This window comes from Somniosus microcephalus, unplaced genomic scaffold (assembly GCF_052327205.1).
Source record: "Somniosus microcephalus isolate GS21.2 unplaced genomic scaffold, FLI_Smic_1.0 unresolved_chr8, whole genome shotgun sequence".
Classification (NCBI taxonomy): Eukaryota; Metazoa; Chordata; class Chondrichthyes; order Squaliformes; family Somniosidae; genus Somniosus; species Somniosus microcephalus.
Genome location: NW_028225186.1, coordinates 14,029,502 through 14,050,197, shown reverse-complemented (window position 1 = coordinate 14,050,197; position 20,696 = coordinate 14,029,502). Strand labels below are relative to the sequence as shown.

Sequence of the window (20,696 nt, the reverse complement as noted above, 5' to 3'; positions counted from 1 at the left end):
GGCTCTGTGGCGCAATGGATAGCGCATTGGACTTCTAATTAGTATTGATAGATTAAGGCATTCAAAGGTTGTAGGTTCGAGTCCCACCAGAGTCGGATTTTGGACGAAGGTTTGGTGGTTCCTCCACTGACAGTACATTTTGCAGTAAATCGGTAATTCAGAGAAGGGAAACTACCGCACCGACACTTTCCCTCTGAGCCCTCTCAACCCCTGAGTCAGTTACACAGGAGCAGGAGGAGGCCATTCAGTCCCGTGGCCGTTTTACATAGGAACAGGAGGAGACCATTCAGTCCCATGACCCTTTTACACAGGAACAGGAGGAGGCCATTCAGCCCCTTTAGCCTGTTATACAGGAACAGGAGGAGGCCATTCAGCCCCTCGAGCCTGTTACACAGGGACAAGAGGAGGCCTTTAACACCTCGAGCCTGTTGCATTGGACAGGAGGAAGCCGTTCAGCGAAACAAGATCTGTACAAGAACAGTAGAACTCCATTCAGCCCCTCGAACCTGTTACATAGGATGAAGAGGAGGCAAATCAGACCCATGATCCAGTTATAAAAGAACAGGAGAAGGCAATTCAGACCAACGAGTCTGTTTCACAGGAACAGCAGGAGGCCATTCAGCCCCTCAAACCTGCCACACATGAACAGGAGGACGACATTCCGTCCCTCAAGCCTGCTACACTGGAACAGGAGGAGGCAATTCAGACACACGAGTCTGTTATACGGGAACAGGAGGAGGCCATTCAGCCCCTCAAGCCTGTTATACATGAACAGGAGGAGACATTCAGCCCCTCGAGCCTGTTATACATGCACAGGAGGATGCCATTCATCCCCTCGAGCCTGTTACACAGTAACAGGAGGAGGCCATTCAGCCACTCAAGCCTGTTACACAGGAACAAGAGGAGACAATTCAGACACACGAGCCTGTTATACAGGAACAGAAGGAGACTATTCAGCCTCTCGAGCGTGTTATACAGGAAAAGGAGGAAGCCATTCAGCCCCTCAAGCCTGTTACACATGCACAGGAGGATGCCATTCAGCCCCTTGTGCCTGTTACACAGGAACAGGAGGAGGCCATTCAGCCCATTGAGTCTGTTATACAGGAACAGGAGGAGGCCATTCAGCCCTTCGAGTCTGTTATAAAGGAACAGGAGGAGGCCAAACAGCTCCTCGGGTATGTTACACATAAACAGGAAGAGGCCATTCAGCCCATCGAGCCTATCATACAGGAACAGGAGGAGGCCATTCAGCCCCTCGAGCCTGTTACGCAGGAACAGGAGGAGGCTATTCAGCCTGTTATGCAGGAAAAGGAGGAAGCCATTCAGCCCCTCAAGCCTGTTACACAGGAACATCATGGGCAAGGTAAGCTCCTGCTGATTACCACCTACCACCCTCCCTCAGCTGATGAATCAGTGCTCCTCCATGTTGAACACCACTTGGAAGAAGCACTGAAGGCAGCAAGGGCACAGAATATACTCTGGGTGGGGGACCTCAACGCCCATCACCAAGAGTGGCTCGGTAGCAGCACTACTGACCGAGCTGGTCGAGTCCTGAAGGACATGGCTGCCAGTCTGGGCCTGCGGCAGGTGGTGAGGGAACCAACACGAGTGGAAAACCTTCTTGACCTCCTCCTGACCAGTCTACCTGTCACAGATGCAAAAAGTTCAAAAAGTATTCATTGGCTGTAAAGCACTTTAGGATGTCCTGAGGTCGTGAAAGGCCTGTAGAAATGCAAGTCTTTCATTTACAGACTTCCAAGACAAAGTGACTTAGCTGGCAAAGACCAGAAACAGGGACGGTTCTATAGGTAAACCTTACAGATGGGCCGGTTAGCTCAGTTGGTTAGTGAGTAGTGCTAATAACGCCAAGGTCGCGGGTTCGATCACCGTACAGACCATTCATTTTTCGAGGGAAGGTTCGTTTCTTAATTTTGTAATTTTTGAGCAGTTTAAAAAGTTTGGAAGGAAACTCATACGGAACCTACAAAGCTGCAAAATCTTAGTTCTACCGAGAGTTCATGGACCTGAAAGGTTAACCCTGTGTTTTTCTGTCCACAGATGTTCCCTGACCTGTGGAGTGTTTCCAACATTTAATGAACAATTTCAGATCCAGCATCTGCTGCATTTCACTTTTTATTTTACCGCAGTGTCCTCGCTTCTATTAACAAAAGTCAAAAATAAATTGTAGCTAATGAAAAATGAGCATTGTTGTCACTGTGAGCATTGGTGGTTCAGGGGTAGCATTCTCGCCTGCCACATGGGAGACCTGGGTTCATATTACCGGCCAATGCAGGTTAACATTTTTAACAATTTATTTCAGAGCAAACACATCACATGAAACATGAATAAAAAATAAGCTGTTCCTGTGTAACTGGATCAAGGGAAAGAATGGCCTCCACCTGTTCCTGTGTAACAGGCTTGAGGGGCTGAATGTCCTCCTGTTCCATTGTAACAGGCTCGAGGGGCTGAATGGCCTCCTGTTCCAGTGTAACAGGCTTGAGGGGCTGAATGGCCTCCTCCTGTTCCTGTGCAACATGCTCGAGGGGCTGAATGGCCTCCTCCTGTTCCTGTGTAACATGCTCGACGGGCTGAATGGCCTCCTTCTGTGTAACAGGCTCGAGGGGCTGAATGGCCTCCTGTTCCAGTGTAACGGGCTCGAGGGACTGAATGGCCTCCTCCTGTTCCTGTTTGACAGCCTCAAGGGGCTGAATGGCCTCCTCCTGTTCCTGTTTGACAGGCTCGAGGGGCTGAATGGCCTCCTCCTGTTCCTGTTCGACAGGCTCGAGGGGCTGAATGGCCTCCTGCTCTTCTGGTTTGACAGGCTCGAGGGGCTGAATGGCCTCCTCCAGTTCCGGTTTGACAGGCTCGAGTGGCTGAATGGCCTCCTCCTTATCCTGTTTGACAGGCTCGATGGGCTGAATGGCCTACTCCTGTTCCTGTTTGACAGGCTCAAGGGGCTGAATGGCCTCCTCCTGTTCCTGTTTGACAGGCTCAAGGGGCTGAATGGCCTCCTCCTGTTCCTGTTCGACAGGCTCGAGGGGCTGAATGGCCTCCTCCTGTTCCTGTTTGACAGGCTCAAGGGGCTGAATGGCCTCCTCCTGTTCCTGTGTAACAGGCTCGAGGGACTGAATGGCCTCCTCCTGTTCCTGTTCGACAGGCTCAAGGGGCTGAATGGTCTCCTCCTGTCCCGGTTTGACAGGCTCGAGGGGCTGAATGGCCTCCTCCTGTTCCTGTGTAACAGGCTCGAAGGACTGAATGACCTCCTCCTGTTCCTGTTCGACAGGCTCAAGGGGCTGAATGTTCTCCTCCTGTCCCGGTTTGACAGGCTCGAGGGACTGAATGGCCTCCTCCTGTTCCGGTTTGACAGGCTCGAGGGGCTGAATGGACTCCTCCTGTTCCGGTTTGACAGGCTCGAGGGGCTGAATGGCCTCCACCAGTTCCGGTTTGACAGGCTCGAGGGCTGAATGGCCTCCTCCTGCTCCTATTGAACCATGTTTCAGGCACTGATGTGGCTGATGTTCTGATTGTTCCCTCTGCTGTCCCGGCGCAGAAAGAAACACAGTGCCAGTGTATAAAACCCCAAGTCCTTGTACTTTCTTTCTTTCTTTGAATCTTTCTTTCATTTCTTCCTTTTCTGTGCCATATGCTCCTTAATCTATTGTTGCTTAGTGATAGATGTGTTCATATTTGCCGGTTTCAACGTGTTGAGTGCTTCTGCTGATTTGAATTGTGTCGAAAAAGTGAACTGAATTTCTCCACCTGTATGAAGCATCTTTGGGTTGGAAGCTGTTTTGGTTTCAATCAAACAAATGCACAGATTTCTCGAACTCGATGAGCCTTTCCTGGCCAGTATTTGTTTCTTGCTTCCTTGCATTTGGAAAGGCCCAGGCTTCATCCCCGGCCTGTGCTGAGGGAGCTGACCTGAGCCTGGGCAGCGGTTACAATTGGTGTCTGTGGCCCTGTGTTAGGGAGAGGGTGAATGAGCCTGGCTTCTTGTCCACTCGCCCTGCGGGCTGTGGGCAATGGCTGAGCAGAGGACCAGTTGTGATGGGTGTCAGCAGGAGGGGAGAGGTGGAGAAGGGAAGTTGTAAAGATAAAGAAAGTGGCTCCCAGCTGTGACAGCTGCTGCTGCCCACCGTAGGCAGTCTGGACAGTGGGTTACCACAGCCCATGACACACACGAGCCAATCCAGCCTCCTCGTGGACTACCTTCACTTACACTTCTCCTTTTTAAGATGAAGCTGTCATTTCATTCATGTGACGTCTAAACCACATCCCCTCTGATTGTCATTTCATAACCATGGCACTTACAGTCTCAGCTCAACATCGGCAAACCCCAGCAGCAAGCAGGTGAGATTTACAATCTCTTAATGATCAATGATCTTTCACAGGAACGTGTCAAATCAGTGCTATGTTGTTAAAGTCAACACAGGATGTCAAGGTCTTCGAGAGGGTGCAGAGGAGATTTACCAGAATGGTACCAGGGATGAGGGAATTCAATTATGTGGAGGGACTGGAGAAGCTGGGATTGTTCTCCTTATAGCAGAGAGGGTTAAGAGGAGATTTGATAGAGATTTTCAAACTTATGAATAGTTTTGATAGCGTAAATAAGAAGAAAGTGTTTCCACTGGCAGAAGGTTCGGTAACCAGAGGACACAGATTTATGGTGATTGGCAAAAGAACCAGAGGTGACATGAGGAAACATTTTTTTTAAGCAGCAAGTTGTTGTGATCTGGAATGCGCTGCCTGAAAGGGCGGTGGAAGCAGATTCAATAGTAACTTTCAAAAGGAAGTTGAATAAATACTTGAAGGAAAAACATTACAGGGCTATGGGGAAAGGTCAGGTGATTGAAATTAATTGCAGAGCTCTTTCAAAGTGCCGGCGCAGGGCTATGGGGAGAGAGTGGGGCACTGGGATTTTTTGGGGTTGATACAGGTCTATGGGGTGTGAGTGGGGCAGTGTGATTAGTTTGGGATTGATTCAGGGCTATGTGGTGAGAGCGGACCAGTGGGATTCGTTTGTGATTGATACAGGTCTATGGGGTGTGAGCGGGGCAGTGGGATTAGGTTCGGATTGATTCAGGACTATGGGGTGAGACGGGGCAGTGGGATTAGTTTGTGATTGATACAGGTCTATGGGGTGTGAGCGGGGCAGTGGGATTAGTTTGGGGATTGATACAGGGCTATGGGGAGATAGCGGGTCAGTGGGATTAGTTTGGAATTGTTACAGGGCTTTGGGGAGAGAGCGGGGCAGTGGGATTAGTTTGGGATTGATGCAGGTCTATGGGGTGTGAGCGGGGCAGTGGGATTAGTTTGCGATTGATACAGGTCGATGGGGAGATAGTGGTTCAGTGGGTTTACTTTAGTATTGCTGTGGCAAAGACCCAGAATTAACACAGTGGGCCGAATGGTCTCCTCTGCTCTGTAAATATCTATTGTTGGAGACTCCTGGGCAGCTTTTAACACACCATTTCCTGTACATTTCCTCTCCATATTCTTCTCTAAATGTTCACTGACGGTTCCTTCACAGCTACCCAGGCTCCCGGTTTTTCGTGTTAGCAGCAAATGTCGATACGTCTGCCTCCTGTACACAAGTCCAGATTGTTGAAATAGCCAGAAGGGCAACGGTCGCAGCAGTGATGCAGGGGGGCCAACTCTTTACATCGTCCAGTCAAAAAAACACCCAATAACTACCGCACTCTGCTTCTGTCTTTTAACCAGCTTCCTGGTTTCTAGAACGGTTTCTAGTTGAGTATTAATTTTATCCCATATAAGTACATAGAAACATAGAAACATAGAAGATAGGAGCAGGAGTAGGCCATTCGGCCCCTCGAGCCTGCTCCGCCATTCAATGCGATCATGGCTGATCATCCAAATTCGGTACCCAGTCCCTGCTTTCTCCCCATACTCCTTGATCCCATTAGCCTTAAGAAATATATCCAACTCCTTCTTGAATATATTTAATGAACTGGCCTCTACTGCCTTCTGTGGTAGAGAATTCCATAGGTTCATCAGTCTCTGGGTGAAGAAATTCCTCCTCATCTCAGTCCTAAATGGCTTACCCCTTATCCTTAGACTGTGACCCCTGGTTCTGGACTCCCCGGCCATCGAGAACATCCTTCCTGCATCTGGTCTGTCCAGTCCTGTCAGACTTTTATAAGTTTCAATGAGATCCCCTCTCATTCTTCTAAACTCCAGCGAGTATAAGCCCAATCGACCCAATCTCTCTTCATACGTCATTCCTGCCATCCCAGGTATCAGCCTGGTGAATCTTCGCTGAACTCCTTCCATTGCAAGAACATCCTTCCTCAGATAAGGCGACTAAAACTGCACACAATACTCACGATGTGGTCTCATCAAGGCCCTGTACAACTGCAGCAAGACATCCTTGTTCCTGTACTCAAACCCTTTCGCTACGAAGGCCAACATACCATTTGCCTTCTTAACTGCCTGCTGCACCTGCATGCTTACCTTCAGCGACTGCTGTACAAGGACACCGAGGTCTCGTTGCACTTCCCCTTCTTCCAATCTATTGCTATTCAGATAATAATCTGCCTTCCTGTTTTTGACACCAAAGTGGATAACCTCGCATTTATCCACGTTATATAGCATCTGCCATGCTTTTGCCCAATCACCCAACCTGTCCAAATCATACTGGAGTTTCTCAGCATCCTCCTCACAGCACACACGCCCACCCAGCTTTGTGTCATCTGCAAACTTGGAGATATTACATCTAGTTCCCTTGTCTAGATCATTATTATATATTGTGAATAGCTGGGGCCCAAGGACCGATCCCTGCGGTGCCCCACTAGTAACTGCCTGCCGCCCGGAAAAGACCCATTTGTTCCAACTCTTTGTCAACTGTCTGCCAACCAGTTCTCTATCCAAGTCAATACCTTGCCCCCAATCCCATGTGCCTTAACTTTACACGCTAATCTCTTACGCGGGACCTTATCGAAAGCCTTTTGAAAGTCCAAATACACCACATCCACTCGTTCTCCATTGTCTATTTTACCAGTTACATCCTCAAAAAATTCCAGTAGATTAGTCAAGCACGATTTACCTTTTGTAAATCCATGTTGACTTTGTCCGATCCTGTCACTGTTTTCCAAGTGCTCTGCTATTACATCTTTTACAATGGACTCTAGCATTTTCCCCACTACCGATGTCAGGTTTACCGGTCTGTAATTCCCATTTTTCTCTCTACCACCTGTTTTGAATAGTGGGGTAACATTAGCTACCCTCCAAGCTATGGGTACTGTTCCAGATTCCATCGAATGTTGGAAGATGATCAGCAATGCATCTACTATTTCTAGGGCCACTTCCTTAAGTACCCTAGGATGTAGATTATCAGCCCCTGGGGATTTATCGGCCTTCAATTTCCCTAACACCATTTCCCTACAAATACTGATTTCTTTCAGTTCCTCCCTTTCATCAGACCCTATAAGACCATAAGAACATAAGAAATAGGAGCAGGAGTAGGCCAATCGGCCCCTCGAGCCTGCTTCGCCATTCAATAAGATCATGGCTGATCTGATCCTAGCCGCCAATCTACAATCACAGTACCATCTCCTGAATCTAACAGAATTAGACACACAAAATAGGAGCAGGATCAGGCTACACAGCACCTGGGCCTGCTCCGCTGCCCACAGGGCCATGTCCGATCCGAACCTAGACTCATGTCCAAATTCCTGCCCGCTCCCCGTAACCCTTAATTCCCTTTACTTCTAGGAAACTGTCTATTTCTGTTTTAAATTTATGTAATGATGTAGCTTCTACAGCTTTTTGGGGCAGCATATTCCATGGACCTACCACCCTCTAAGTGAAGTAGTTCCTCCTCATCTCAGTTTTGAAAGAGCAGCCCCTTATTCTAAGACTATGCCCCCTAGTTCTAGTTTCACCCATCATCGGGAACATCCTGCCTGCATCCACCCGATCAAACCCCTTCACAATCTTATATGTTTCAATAAGATCGCCTCTCATTCTTCTGAACTCCAATGAGTAGAGTCCCAATCTACTCATTCTCTCCTCATTTATCCATCCCCTCATCCCCGGGATTAACAGAGTGAACCTTCTTTGTACTGACTCAAGAGCAAGTATGTCTTTCTTAAGTATGGACACCAAAACTGTATGCAGTATTCCAGGTGCGGTCTCACCAATACCTTGTACAATTGAAGCAATACCTTCCTATTTTTATATTCTATCCCTCTAGCAATGAAAGCCAACATTCCATTGGCCTTCTTAATCACTTGCTGCACCTGCATACTAACCTTTTGAGTTTCATACACCAGGACCCCCAGATCCCTTTGCACTTCAGCACTTTCCAATTTCTTGCCATTAAGATAATAAATTGCTCTACGATTTTTCCTGCCAAAGTGCATAACCTCACACTTTCCAGCATTGTATTCCATCTGCCAAATCTCTGCCCACTTACTTAGCCTGTCTATGTCCCCTTGCAGGTTTTTTATGTCCTCCTCACTCACTACTTTCCCTCCCATCTTAGTATCATCTGCAAAATTTGATATATTACACTCGGTCCCCTCCTCCAAATCGTTAATATAGATTGTAAAGAGTTGGGGACCCAGCACTGACCCCTGCGGAACACCACTAGTTACTGATTGCCAGTCTGAGAATGAACCATTTATCCCAACTCTCTGCCTTCTGTTAGATAGCCAATCCTCTATCCATGCCAGAATATTACCCCCAATCCCGTGATTTTTTATCTTAAGCAATAATCTTTTGTGTGGCACCTTTTCAAATGCCTTTTGGAAGTCTAAATACACTACGTCCACTGGTTCCCCTTTATCCACCCTATATGTTACTTCCTCAAAGAACTCCAACAAATTTGTCAAACATGACTTTCACTTCATAAAACCATGCTGACTTTGTCCCATTAAATTATGATTATCCAAATGTCCTGTTACTGTCTCCTTAATAATGGACTCCAAAATTTTACCGACCACAAACTTTAGGCTAACCGGTCTATAGTTTCCAGCCTTCTGTCTACGGCTCTTTTTAAATAAGGGTGTTACATTAGCAGCTTTTCCGGTCTGCCGGGACCTTTGCTGAGTCCAGGGAGTTTTGGAAAATTATTACCAATGCATCCACAATCCCTACCGCCACTTCCCTCAAGACCCTAGAATGTAAGCCATCAGGTCCAGGTGATTTATCTGCCTTGAATCCCATTATTTTACCGAGTACCACATCCTCAGTGATTTTGATCGTGTTTAGCTACTCCCCACCTATAGCACCCTGTTTGTCCAGTGTTGGGATATTCTTAGTGTCCTCAACTGTAAAGACTGATACAAAATATTCATTCAGTGTTTTTGCCCTCTCCATATTTCCCACCATTAATTTCCCGGTCTCATCCTCCAAGGGTTAAACATTTATTTTAGCCACCCTTTTTCTTTTTATATAACTATAAAAACTCTTACCATCTGTTTTTATATTTTTTGCTAATTTACTTTCATAATCTATCTTCCCTTTCTTAATCAATCTTTTTGCTATTTTTTGCTGTCTTTTAAATTTTTCCCAATCCTCTATACTCCCACTAGATTTGGCTACCTTATATGCCCTTGCTTTTAGTCGAATACTATCCTTAATTTCTTTACTTAGCCACGGATGGCTGTCTTTTATTTACACCCTTTTCTTCTCAGTGGAATATATATTTTTTGGAAGATGTAAAATAACTCCTTAAATGTACACCACTGATCATGTATCGTCTTACCCTTTAATCTATTTTCCCAATCCACTCTACTCAATTCCGCTCTCATACCTTCATAGTGTCCTTTATTCAAGCTTAGCACGCTTGTTTGAGATCCAACCTTCTCACCCTCTAATTGAATATGGAATTCAACCATGTTATGGTCACTCATTTCAAGGGGATCCTTTACTAGGACATTTTTAATTAATCCTCTCTCGTTACACAGGACCAGATCTAAGGTTGCTTGCCCCCTGGTCGGTTCAGTTACATACTGCTCAAGAAACCCATCCCTAATACACTCAATGAACTCATCCTCAAGGCAGCCCTGCCCAATTTGATTTGTCCAATTAATATGATAGTTAAAATCCCCCATAATTATAGATGTTCCCTTATTACAAGCTTCAACTATTTCCTGATTGATACTCCGTCCAAAAAAGTTGCAACTGTTCGGAGGCCTATAGACTACGCCCGCTAGTGTTTTTTTCCCCTTATTATTCCTCACCTCCACCCAAACTGTTTCATTATCCTGATCTTTTGACCCAATATCATTTCTCTGTATTACAGTGGTTCCTTCCTTTATTAACATAGCCACCCCACCTCCCCTTCCTTCCTGCCTATCCTTCCTGATCGTTAAATAACCTGGTATGTTTAATTCCCAGGCATTGTCACCCTGCAGCCATGTTTCTGTAATGGCCACAAGATCATACCCATATGTAGTTTTTTGTGCCATTAACTCATCTATTTTGTTACGAATGCTACGTGCATTCAGATAGAGAACGTTCAAATATGTTTTGTGACATTAGTTCCTGCTTTTGCCCTTTTTATTACTTTACCTTTTACTCCATACGTTCTGCCCCTTCCTGACACGCTCTGGTTTTTAATTTCCCCACTGCTACCTAAGTCTATGACCTTCTCTGTTGTCATTTTTATTATTTGCTCTCTAGGAACCTCCCCGCAACTAGTTAGTTTAAAGCCCTCTCAACAGCCCTAGTTATATGATCCGCCAGGACTCTAGTCCCAGCACTGGCCAAGTGAAGCCCGTTCCAACGGAACAGCTCACTCATGCCCCAATACTGGTGCCAGTGTCCCAGGAAGCAAAACCCATTTCTCCCACACCAGTCTTTGAGCCACGCATTTAACTCTCTAATTTCATTTGTCCTAGCCAAATTCGCTCGTGGCTCAGGTAATAATCCAGAGATTATTACCCTTGAGGTTCTCTTTTTTAATTTGACCCCTAGCTGCTCATACTCCTTTAACAGAACCGGCTTACTAGTCCTATCTACGTCGTTTGTACCAACATGGGCCACGACAACTGGATCCTCCCCCTCCCACTGCAAGTTTCTATCCAGCCCAGAGGAGATGTCCTTAAACCTGGCACCGAGTAGGCAATACAGCCTTTGGGACACTCGCTCTCGGCTGCAGAGAACTCTATCTATCCCCCTAATAATACTATCCCCTACCACTACAACATTTCTATTTACTCCCCCCTCTTGAATGGCCCCCCGTTCCACGGTGCTGTGGCCAGGTGGCTCATCCTCCCTGCAGTCCCTGCTCCCGTCAGCCGTGGCTCAGTGGGAAGCACCCTTGCCCTGAGTTACTCTCGCTCTCCCCACTCCAGTGACTTGAGCACAAAAATCCAGGCTGACACTCCAACGAAGTACGCAGAGTGTGATGCACTGTCGGAGGCGCCGTCTTTCAGATGAGATGTTAAACCGAGGCCGTGTCTGTCCTCTCAGGTGGATGTTAAAGATCCTATGGCACTATTTCGAAGAAGAGCAGGAGAGTTCTCCCCTGGGTCCTGGGCCAATATTTATCCCTTAATCAACATAACTAAAACAGATTATCTGGTCATTATCACACTGCTGTTTGTGGGAGCTTGCTGTGCGCAAATTGGCTACCACATTTCCTAAATTACAACGGTGACTACACTTCATTGGCACTAAAGCGTTGGGACGCCCTGAGGTCATGAAAGGCGCTGTAGAAACGCAAGTCTTTCTTTTTTCTTTCTCTGGGAGCTCACCCACCACCAATGTTAGGCCGACTGGTCTGTAGTTATCTGATTTATCCCTTTAACTCTGAAGTGAGTTTTTATATTGGCAACTGCAGGCATGTGGCCCAACTTCCATATCCAAGGTTTAGATAGAATTTTACAGCACATACACAGGCCATTCGGCTCGACCGGTCCACGCCAGCGTTTATACTCCACATGAGCCTCCTCCCACCCTACTTCATCTCACAATATCACCACAACCTTCTATTCCTTTCTCCCTCAGGTCCTTATCTAGCTTCCCCTCAAATGACATTCGCCTCAATCACTCCTTGTGGTAGCATATTCCACATTCTCACCACTCTCTGGGTGAAGAACTTTCTCCTGAATTCCCTTTTGGATGAATTAGTGACTATCTCATATGTATGGCCCCCAGTTTTGGTCTCCCCCCACAACTAGAAATATCTTCTCTCTGTCTACCCTATCGAATCCCTTCATAATTTTAAAGACCTCTATCAGGTCACCTCTCAGTCTCTTTTCTAAAGAGCCCCAGCCTGTTTAATCTTTCCTGATAGTTGAAACCTCTCAGTTCTTGTTCAAACCTTTTGTGCAGCTTCTCCAGTGCCTCGATATCTTTTTTGTAATATGGGACCAGTGCACAGGATGTTTGGAGCATTGTCCTCAAAGCCTCTGTTATCTCCTCTCTGTCTTCCCTCAGTATTCGAGAACACAGTCATCAGGGTCTGGGGCCTTTGGCACTTCAATAGAAAGAGGAAGCAACTCTTAATGAGAAAGTAGTCGTGGCCTGGGAGAGCCGCAGGTGAAGATGGAATGGGCGAGGTATGCGAGAGCGTGAGGTGTTCAGAGGAGCAAGGGGTCTTCAGGGAGCTGGTAATATCTGGACAGAAAGGAGCCTTCCGCATATCACAGATATTAAACATGGGAATGGCTTTTCAGAGTAGTGGAGAACAGAGTATCCATGGCAGCAGGTTAACTGATTTGCTTAATTTCTACTTAACTGACAATGTAAACCATCTCTGACTTTACAGGATGTTCTGGCAGCGACAGAGAAAAAACATCTCACACACACAGAATTTTTGTTGAGTGAGGTCCTGCAAAACATCTGAACCCTCGGACGGAAGAAGGAGGCTGTGATGTTGAGACTGAGCGTTGAATGGCTGCTGCTTCTCTGTGCCCTCTCCTGCAATGTGTTGTTGCCCACAGTCCCCGGGTACAGTTTCAATAACAGCATGCAGGATGCCAATCACAATGGCACCTTTCAGTGCGTCCACTGCTTCCTGACACAGGTCTCTAGTGCCGTGTCCGCCCTACCAGCCAGCACCGTGCACTTGAACTTCTCCCACAACTGGCTCACCCAACTGCAAGCGGACAGCTTCCGCACCCTCTCCAAGCTGCTCACCCTGCGGCTGGATTACAATCGGATTGAGAGTGTTTGCTGTGGTGCATTCAGTAATCTCACCAGCCTACTGACCTTATCCTGTCCTACAACAGTATCTCTCATCTGAACTCTTCGGGCTTCCAAGAACTTGAAAAGTTAGATCAACTCCTGCTCCATCACAACCGCTTAGTCACAGTTGAACCCAAAGCCTTCGCTGCATTGGACAATCTTCAAACACTTGTCTTAAGCTTCAATAAACTCCAGAATTTCTCCCATCTGGTGAGCGCTTTCTCTGGGCTCAGTAATCTGACGCTCCTGGATCTGGGCAACAATCAACTCGCCTCCCTACAACATCGCACCGCCGTCCCGCCATCCCTCCGAAACCTTTACCTCTCTAACAACTCTCTCACAATATTTGACTGCCAATGGAACTTCCTCAGCAACATTCTCAAGTTGGATCTGTCCAATAACAAACTCTCCGGTGCTTTGAAATTTTCTAAAGTTGACCTGAGGAACATCTCGTGTTTGATCATCATGTACAACCCCTTAAAAAACACCGAGTTTCTCAAATCTGCAAACCTGGATCTACAGAATGTTCAATACTCTGGGTTAAGGCTGCACAACCAGAGTCAGCTGTCCAAAGTGTGCCACTATCTGGATCTCAGGCCTATGAAGAGCCTGGTCCTGCAGAACAATCAGATCGTATTCCTCCCTGCCCATTCCCTATCCCAGTGCCCACCCATCACCAGCTGGGATTTATCACACAATCTCCTCACATCTGTGGCCTGCTTTGAATTTGCATCGAAAAGAAAGCAGGTTGTTTCTTTCATTATCGAGCACAACAGAGTCAACAAGTTATCTCCCTGTTTCAAGGATGGGAAGGCAGTCGTGGTGTTTCCCAAGCTGTCGCTCCTAACCTTTCGCTACAACAGGATTTTCACCATTTATAGTCACGCCTTCTCTTATGATCCCCATCTCCGGACGCTAAAGCTGAACATTAACAACATTGCTGTTATCAACAAGGCTGCCTTTTCTAACCTCACCAACTTGCAGGAGCTCCGACTCGACAACAACCTCATAACTGACCAGTTCGGAGCAGGGAGCAGCGAGGTGAGCCCGGTATAAAAACCGGCGTGAGTGCCGAGGCCCGACCAGTTCAGAGCAGGGAGCAGCGAGGTGAGCCCGGTATAAAAACGGGCGCGAGTACCGAGGCCCGACCAGTTCGGAGCATGGAGCAGCGAGGTGAGCCCGGTATAAAAACCGGCGCGAGTACCGAGGCGCGACCAGTTTGGAGCAGGGGGCAGCGAGGCACACCAACTCAGCAGCGGGGAGAGAGGTAAAAAGTAATCAGAGTGTGACGTCTCCAGGGAGCAGGTAAGTGATTGGTTGGTGAGTATTTCTCTTTTTAAACTTTAACTCTGTAGTTTATAGTTACGAGGGTCTTTTCCGGTGTAGCAGGGACTGTTGGTAGACTATACAAGTGCCTTAGAGATATCTTTAACTGGTGATAGTGAATTAATTTAAATTAATTAAAGGGTAAGTCATGCCAGGAGAGTCCAGCCCCGTGTTATGCTCCTCTTGCTCTATGTGGGAATTCAGGGACACTGCCGGTGCCCCTGATGACCACGCGTGCTGGAAATGCATCCAGCTGCGGCTACCAGCAGACCGCATTGAGGCACTGGAGCTGCGGGTGGATGGGTTGTGGAGCATTCACGATGCAGAGAGTGTCATGGATAACACATTTAGTGAGTTGGTCGCACCGCAGGTAAGGGCTGCACAGGAAGAAAGGAAATGGGTGACCAACAGGAGGAGCAATAGAAGCAGGCAGTTAGTGCAGGAGACCCCTGTGACCATTCCCCTCTCAAACAGGTATACCGATTTGGATACTGTTGAGGGGGATGACTCACCAGGGGAAGGCAGCAGCAGCCAACTTCCTGGCACTGGGGGTGCTCCTGCTGCCCAGGAAGGGAGGAAAAAGAGTGGGAGAGCAATAGTGGTAGGGGATTCTATAGTAAGGGGAACAGATAGGCGTTTCTGTGGCCGTAGACGTGTATCCAGGATGTTTTGTTGCCTCCCTGGTGCCAGGGTCAAGGATGTCACTGAGCAGCTGCAGGGCATTCTGGAGGGGGAGCGGGAACAGCCAGAGGTCGTGGTCCACATTGGTACCAACGACATAGGTAAAAAGAGGGATGAGGTCCTTCAGCAAGAATTTAGGGAGAGAGGTGCAAGATTAAAGAGCAGGACCTCAAAGTTTGTAATCTCTGGATTACTCCCGGTGCCACGTGCTACTGAGTTTCGGAATAGGAAGATAGAACAGATGAATGCGTGGCTAAAGGGATGGTGCAGGAGGGAGGGCTTTAGTTTCCTGGATCACTGGGTCTGCTTCTGGGAAAATTGGGACTTGTACAAGTCGGACGGTTTACACCTGAACCAGAGGGGGACCAATATCCTTGCGGGGAGGTTTGCTAGCACTGCTGGGGGGGGTTTAAACTAACTTGGCAGGGGGATGGGATACAGAGTGGAGCTATAGTAGGGGGTGATTTACAGCCAAATACAGAGGAAAAAACAAGTCAGCTGGAAAGCAGAGCAAATATGTGAAGGCAAAAGGGAATATGGCAAGGCTGGGAGGTATTTATTTTAATGCAATGAGTCTTGCAAATAAGGTGGATGAACTGACGTTGTTGTTGAACACATGGGAGTACGATATTGTTGCTATCACGGAGACATGGTTGAGGGAGGTTCAGGTCTGGCAGCTCAATATTCCGGGGTGTTGAAACTTCAGGCGAGACAGAGGGGGCTGTAAAAGGGGAGGGGGTGTTGCAATATTAATTAAGGAGTCAATTACTGCTGTAAGGAGGGACGGTGTATCAGCGGGTTCCTCTAATGAGGCCATATGGGTAGAACTTAAAAACAAAAAGGGGGCAAGCACTTTGCTGGGAGTGCACTATAGGCCCCCAAACAGTCAGAGGGAGATAGAGGAACAGATATGTAGGCAAATCTCAGAGAAGTGCGAAAAAATAGGGTAATAATAGTGGGGGATATCAACTTCCCCAATATTAATTGGGATAGTCAGAGTGTGAAAGGCTTAGAGGGTGCAGAATTCTTAAAGTGCATCCAGGAGAGCTTATTGAGCCAACATGTAGAAAGTCCTACAAGAGAGGGGGCGGTACTGCACCTAATTCTATGGAATGCAGCCGGGCAAGTGGTGGAAGTGCCAGTAGGAGAGCATTTTGGCGACAGTGACCATAATTCGGTGAGATTTAAGGTGGTCATGGAAAAAGATAAAGACGGCCCAGAAATAAGGGTTCTAAATTGGGGGAAGGCCGATTTAAATATGATAAGGCAGGATCTGGCCAAAGTGGACTGGGAGCAGCTACTTATAGGAAAATCCACATCAAAGCAGTGGGAGACTTTCAGAAGGGAAATAGAGAGAGTACAACGCCAACATGTTCCTGTAAAGGTCAAGGGTGGGACCAACAAGCAAAGGGAACCTTGGATGACAAGAGATATACAAAAAGGCATTAGGAAAAAAAGGGGGGCTTTTGGCAGTTGCAAAAGACTAAAGACGGAGGAATCCCTAGAGGAGTATAAAAAGTGCAGGGGCATACTTAAAAAAGAAATTAGGAGGGCGAGGAGGGGCCATGAAATAACGCTGGCGAGCAAAATAAAGAAAAATCCTAAGATGTTTTATAAGTATATTAAGGGCAAGAGGATAACCAGGGAAAGGATAGGGCCCATTAGGGACCAAAGTGTCAATCTGTGTGTAGAGCCAGATGATGTTGGCGGGGTTTTAAATGATTTTTTTGCATCTGTGTTCACTATGGAGAAAGACGATGTAGACATAGAAATCGGGCAAGGGGACTGTGACATACTTGAACATATTAGCATCGAGAGGGAGGAGGTACTAGCGGTTTCAGCAGGCCAAAAAGTGGATAAATCCCCAGGCCCGGACGAGATGTATCCCAGGCTGTTGTGTGAGGCAAAGGAGGAGATTGCAGGGGCTCTGTCACAAATTTTCAGAACCTCTCTGGCCACAGGGGATGTACCAGAGGACTGGAGAACAGCTAACGTAGCACCATTATTCAAGAATGGTAACAGGGATAAGCCAGGGAATTACAGGCCAGTGAGCCTAACATCTGTGGTAGGGAAATTATTGGAAAAAATTCTGAGGGACAAAATTAGTCTCCACTTGGAGAGGCAAGGATTAATCGGGCATAGTCAGCATGGCTTTGTCAAGGGTAAACCATGTCTGACCAATCTGATTGAATTTTTCGAAAGGGTGACTAGGTGTGTGGATGAGGGAAATGCTGTGGATGTGGTTTACATGGACTTCAGTAATGCTTTTGACAAAGTCCCGCATAGGAGACTGGTCAAGAAGGTAAGAGCCCATGGGATCCAGCGTGACTTGGTGCGTTGGATCCCAAACTGGCTGAGTGGCAGGAGGCAGAGGGTGATGGTCGAAGGTTGCTTTTGTGACTGGAAGCCTGTGTCCAGTGGGGTACCTCAGGGATCGGTGCTGGGTCCCTTGCTGTTTGTGATCTACATAAATTATTTGGATGAGAATGTAAAAGGTATGATCAGTAAGTTCGCAGATGACACGAAAATTGGTGGGGTGGTAAATTGCGAGGAGGAAAGCCTCAGGCTACAGGACGATATAAACGGGTTGGTCAGATGGGCGGAAAAGTGGCAAATGGAATTTAACCCTGAAAAGTGCGAGGTGATGGATTTTGGACGGACAAATAAGGCAAGGGAATACACAATGAGTGGTAGGACCCTAGGAAGTACAGAGGGTCCGAGGGACCTTGGTGTACATGTACATAGATCCCTGAAGGCAGCGGAACAGGTAGATAAGGTGGTTAAAAAGGCATATGGGATACTTGCCTTCATTAGCCGAGGCATAGAATATAAGAGCAGGGAGGTTCTGATGGAGCTGTACAAAACGCTGGTGAGGCCACAGCTGGAGTACTGTGTGCAGTTCTGGTCGCCTCACTATAGGAAGGATGTGATTGCTTTGGAGAGGGTGCAGAGAAGATTCACCAGGATGTTACCTGGGATGGAGCGCCTCAGCTATGAAGAAAGACTAAACAGGCTGGGGTTGTTTTCCTTGGAGCAAAGAAGGCTGAGGGGGGACCTGATTGAGGTGTACAAAATGATGAGGGGCATAGATAGGGTAGATAAAGAGGAACTTTTCCCCTTAGTAGGGGGGTCAATAACAAGGGGGCATAGTTTCAAGGTAAGGGACAGGAGGTTTAGAGGGGATTTGAGGAGGAACTTTTTCACCCAGAGGGTGGTTGGAATCTGGAACTCACTGCCTGAAAGGGTGGTAGAAGCAGGAACCCTCACAACATTCAAGAAGCATTTGGATGAGCACTTGAAATGCCATTGCATACAAGGCTATGGGCCAAATGCTGGATAATGGGATTAGACTGGACAGGGATTGATGGACGGCGCAGACACGATGGGCCAAAGGGCCTCATTCTGTGCTGTATAACTCTATGGCTCTATGAACACAGCTTCAGCAACCTTGGGAGTCTCAGGAATCTCAATCTCAGAAACAAGATCTCAATTGTTTTCAGCAAGGTGTTTGCAAATCTCAATAACCTGAACACATTGGAGCTGGGAGGGAGCAAAATTCGAAGCCTGACCAGCCACTCTTTCTGTGGATTACACAACCTGACCAAGTTTATCTCGATAGGAACTGTATAACCTGTATCAGCAGGGAGATCTTCGACATCCTCCCATCATTAGGAGTGTTGGACTTTGCCAGTAACCGGATCAGATTCAACACTGGCCTGATTGAAGCATCTCCATTTGTTATCCTCACAAAGCTCTACATTCTCAAACTAAAAGCCCAGCAACCCTACGGCATCATCATTATTCCTCCAAAGTTTTTCAATGGCCTCATCTCTTTAAGAGACCTGTATATAGGAGAGAATAACATGTCACTGTCCAAAGACGGATTTGAAGACCTGATCAATTTGAGAATCCTCTCCATGCCCGATGCTTGCAATGGGATCCACAGTCTGAATCCAGGGATCTTCAAGAATCTCCAGAGTCTAGAGAGACTCAACCTTGAAAATGTCGGCCTCCAATCCATGTCTCTTGACGTCTTTGGAAACATTTCCAACCTCAGGACATTGTTCTTGGGGGAAAAACGCCATTCAGATCATCAATAGCACGGTTGTGGAACACCTCCCCTCCCTGACCTACCTGGATCTACGGAAGAACCCGTTCCCCTGCACCTGTGACATCAGTTGGTTCCAAAATTGGTCCCTGTCCAACCCCAGGGTGCAGCTTACCTATTTTTACAACCAAACCTGTGCAGATTGGCCAACCGAATACTTGTACAAGTTTGATACTCGCGTTTGTTACTTGGACATTGGGCAGATCATGTTCCATATAACTGTGCCGGTCTTGATCTTGTTCATGTTCATCCCTATATTCTACATCAAAGTGTACTGGCACATCAAGTATGGGTTTTATATTTTCCGATCGTGGTTGAATGACCACAGAGGGAGAGGAGAGAGTCAGCAGTCCTACAGGTATGATGCATTTATCTCCTATAATTCTCAGGACGTAGACTGGGTTCTGCAAGTGTTGGTGCCAAACCTGGAAACGAGAGGACCTCAATGCTTCAAACTCTGCCTCCAGCACAGAGATTTTGAGCTGGGCAAATATATCATCGACAACATCGTGGACAGCATCTACCAGAGCAGGAAGACCATCTGTGTGATGAGCCGCAACTACCTGTACAGCGAGTGGTGCTCCATGGAACTGCAGCTAGCGAGCTACAGGCTCTTCCACGAGCTGAAAGATATCATCATCCTGATCTTCTTGGAGAAGATTCCAGATGCTGAACTCTCAACCTACCACAAGATGAGAATGGTCATGAAAAGGAAGACCAACATCCAGTGGCCATCAGACGTCGAAGCTCAAAAACTGTTTTGGGTCAAAGTGAGAAAAGCGATTAAAGGCTCCAACTGGGCCAAGGAGAGGAATCCCGCTGCTGAATGTTAAGCTTCAAGGCCTAGAAATCCGCAGTCTTACCGCAGCCCTTAAGGCCCGAGTCAGGGAAACATGGTGGCCGCCGCACTTCCCACGTGTTTTGGAGTTCGCCGCTCAACATACCGCCCTGTGTTAATTGTGAACAACTCCCCCAGTGGCTGCATAATGGCCGGTGGAAGGCTGTTGACATTCAGTGGGGGAAATTGCAAATGGCTTTGCAGGACGACCTCGAGCAGCTCTGGCCCTAGGCCTGGCTGAGACTGCACCACCTTGGCATGGGCGGCAGCAGCCTAGGCTGGCTGACAGGGAGCAGCAAGGGCAATGGAGAAGGGGCAGAGGTGGAAGTAGGAATGCTGTCATCCTGCGAGAGGGCGGCAGGTTCCTGCTCCCCAGACCCACTGCTGCTCCCCCCGGGGCGGTGCATCAACATTCCTAGCAATCTGTTGGAGACCAGATGGCTGAGCGGCTGTGACACCCTGCAAGCCCCGTTCGACACTGGTAAACACAGCCATGGTGGCAGCAGTCTGAGTGTGGGTGGCAGCAAGCTGAGTTTGCAAGAGAGCGCTCTGATATAGCGAGACCTTCCAAGTGGCGCTACAAAT

The 20,696-nt window shown here is 47.5% G+C and overlaps 1 protein-coding gene and 1 non-coding gene across 2 annotated transcripts; both read left to right on the top strand.

The window, feature by feature from the left end:
- Nucleotides 1-95, top strand: trnar-ucu (transfer RNA arginine (anticodon UCU)). The gene is made up of 2 exons: nucleotides 1-37; nucleotides 60-95. It is a non-coding gene; the product is annotated as a tRNA-Arg (tRNA).
- Nucleotides 96-12,940: 12,845 nt separating this feature from the next.
- On the top strand, nucleotides 12,941-20,106 carry LOC147085498 (uncharacterized). Its single transcript, XM_085979143.1, is given in 6 exon segments — nucleotides 12,941-13,071; nucleotides 13,203-13,770; nucleotides 13,963-14,175; nucleotides 18,589-18,763; nucleotides 18,766-19,235; nucleotides 19,237-20,106. Coding segments are annotated over 6 exon segments (2,427 nt in total).
- The last annotated feature ends 590 nt before the right edge of the window (nucleotides 20,107-20,696 follow it).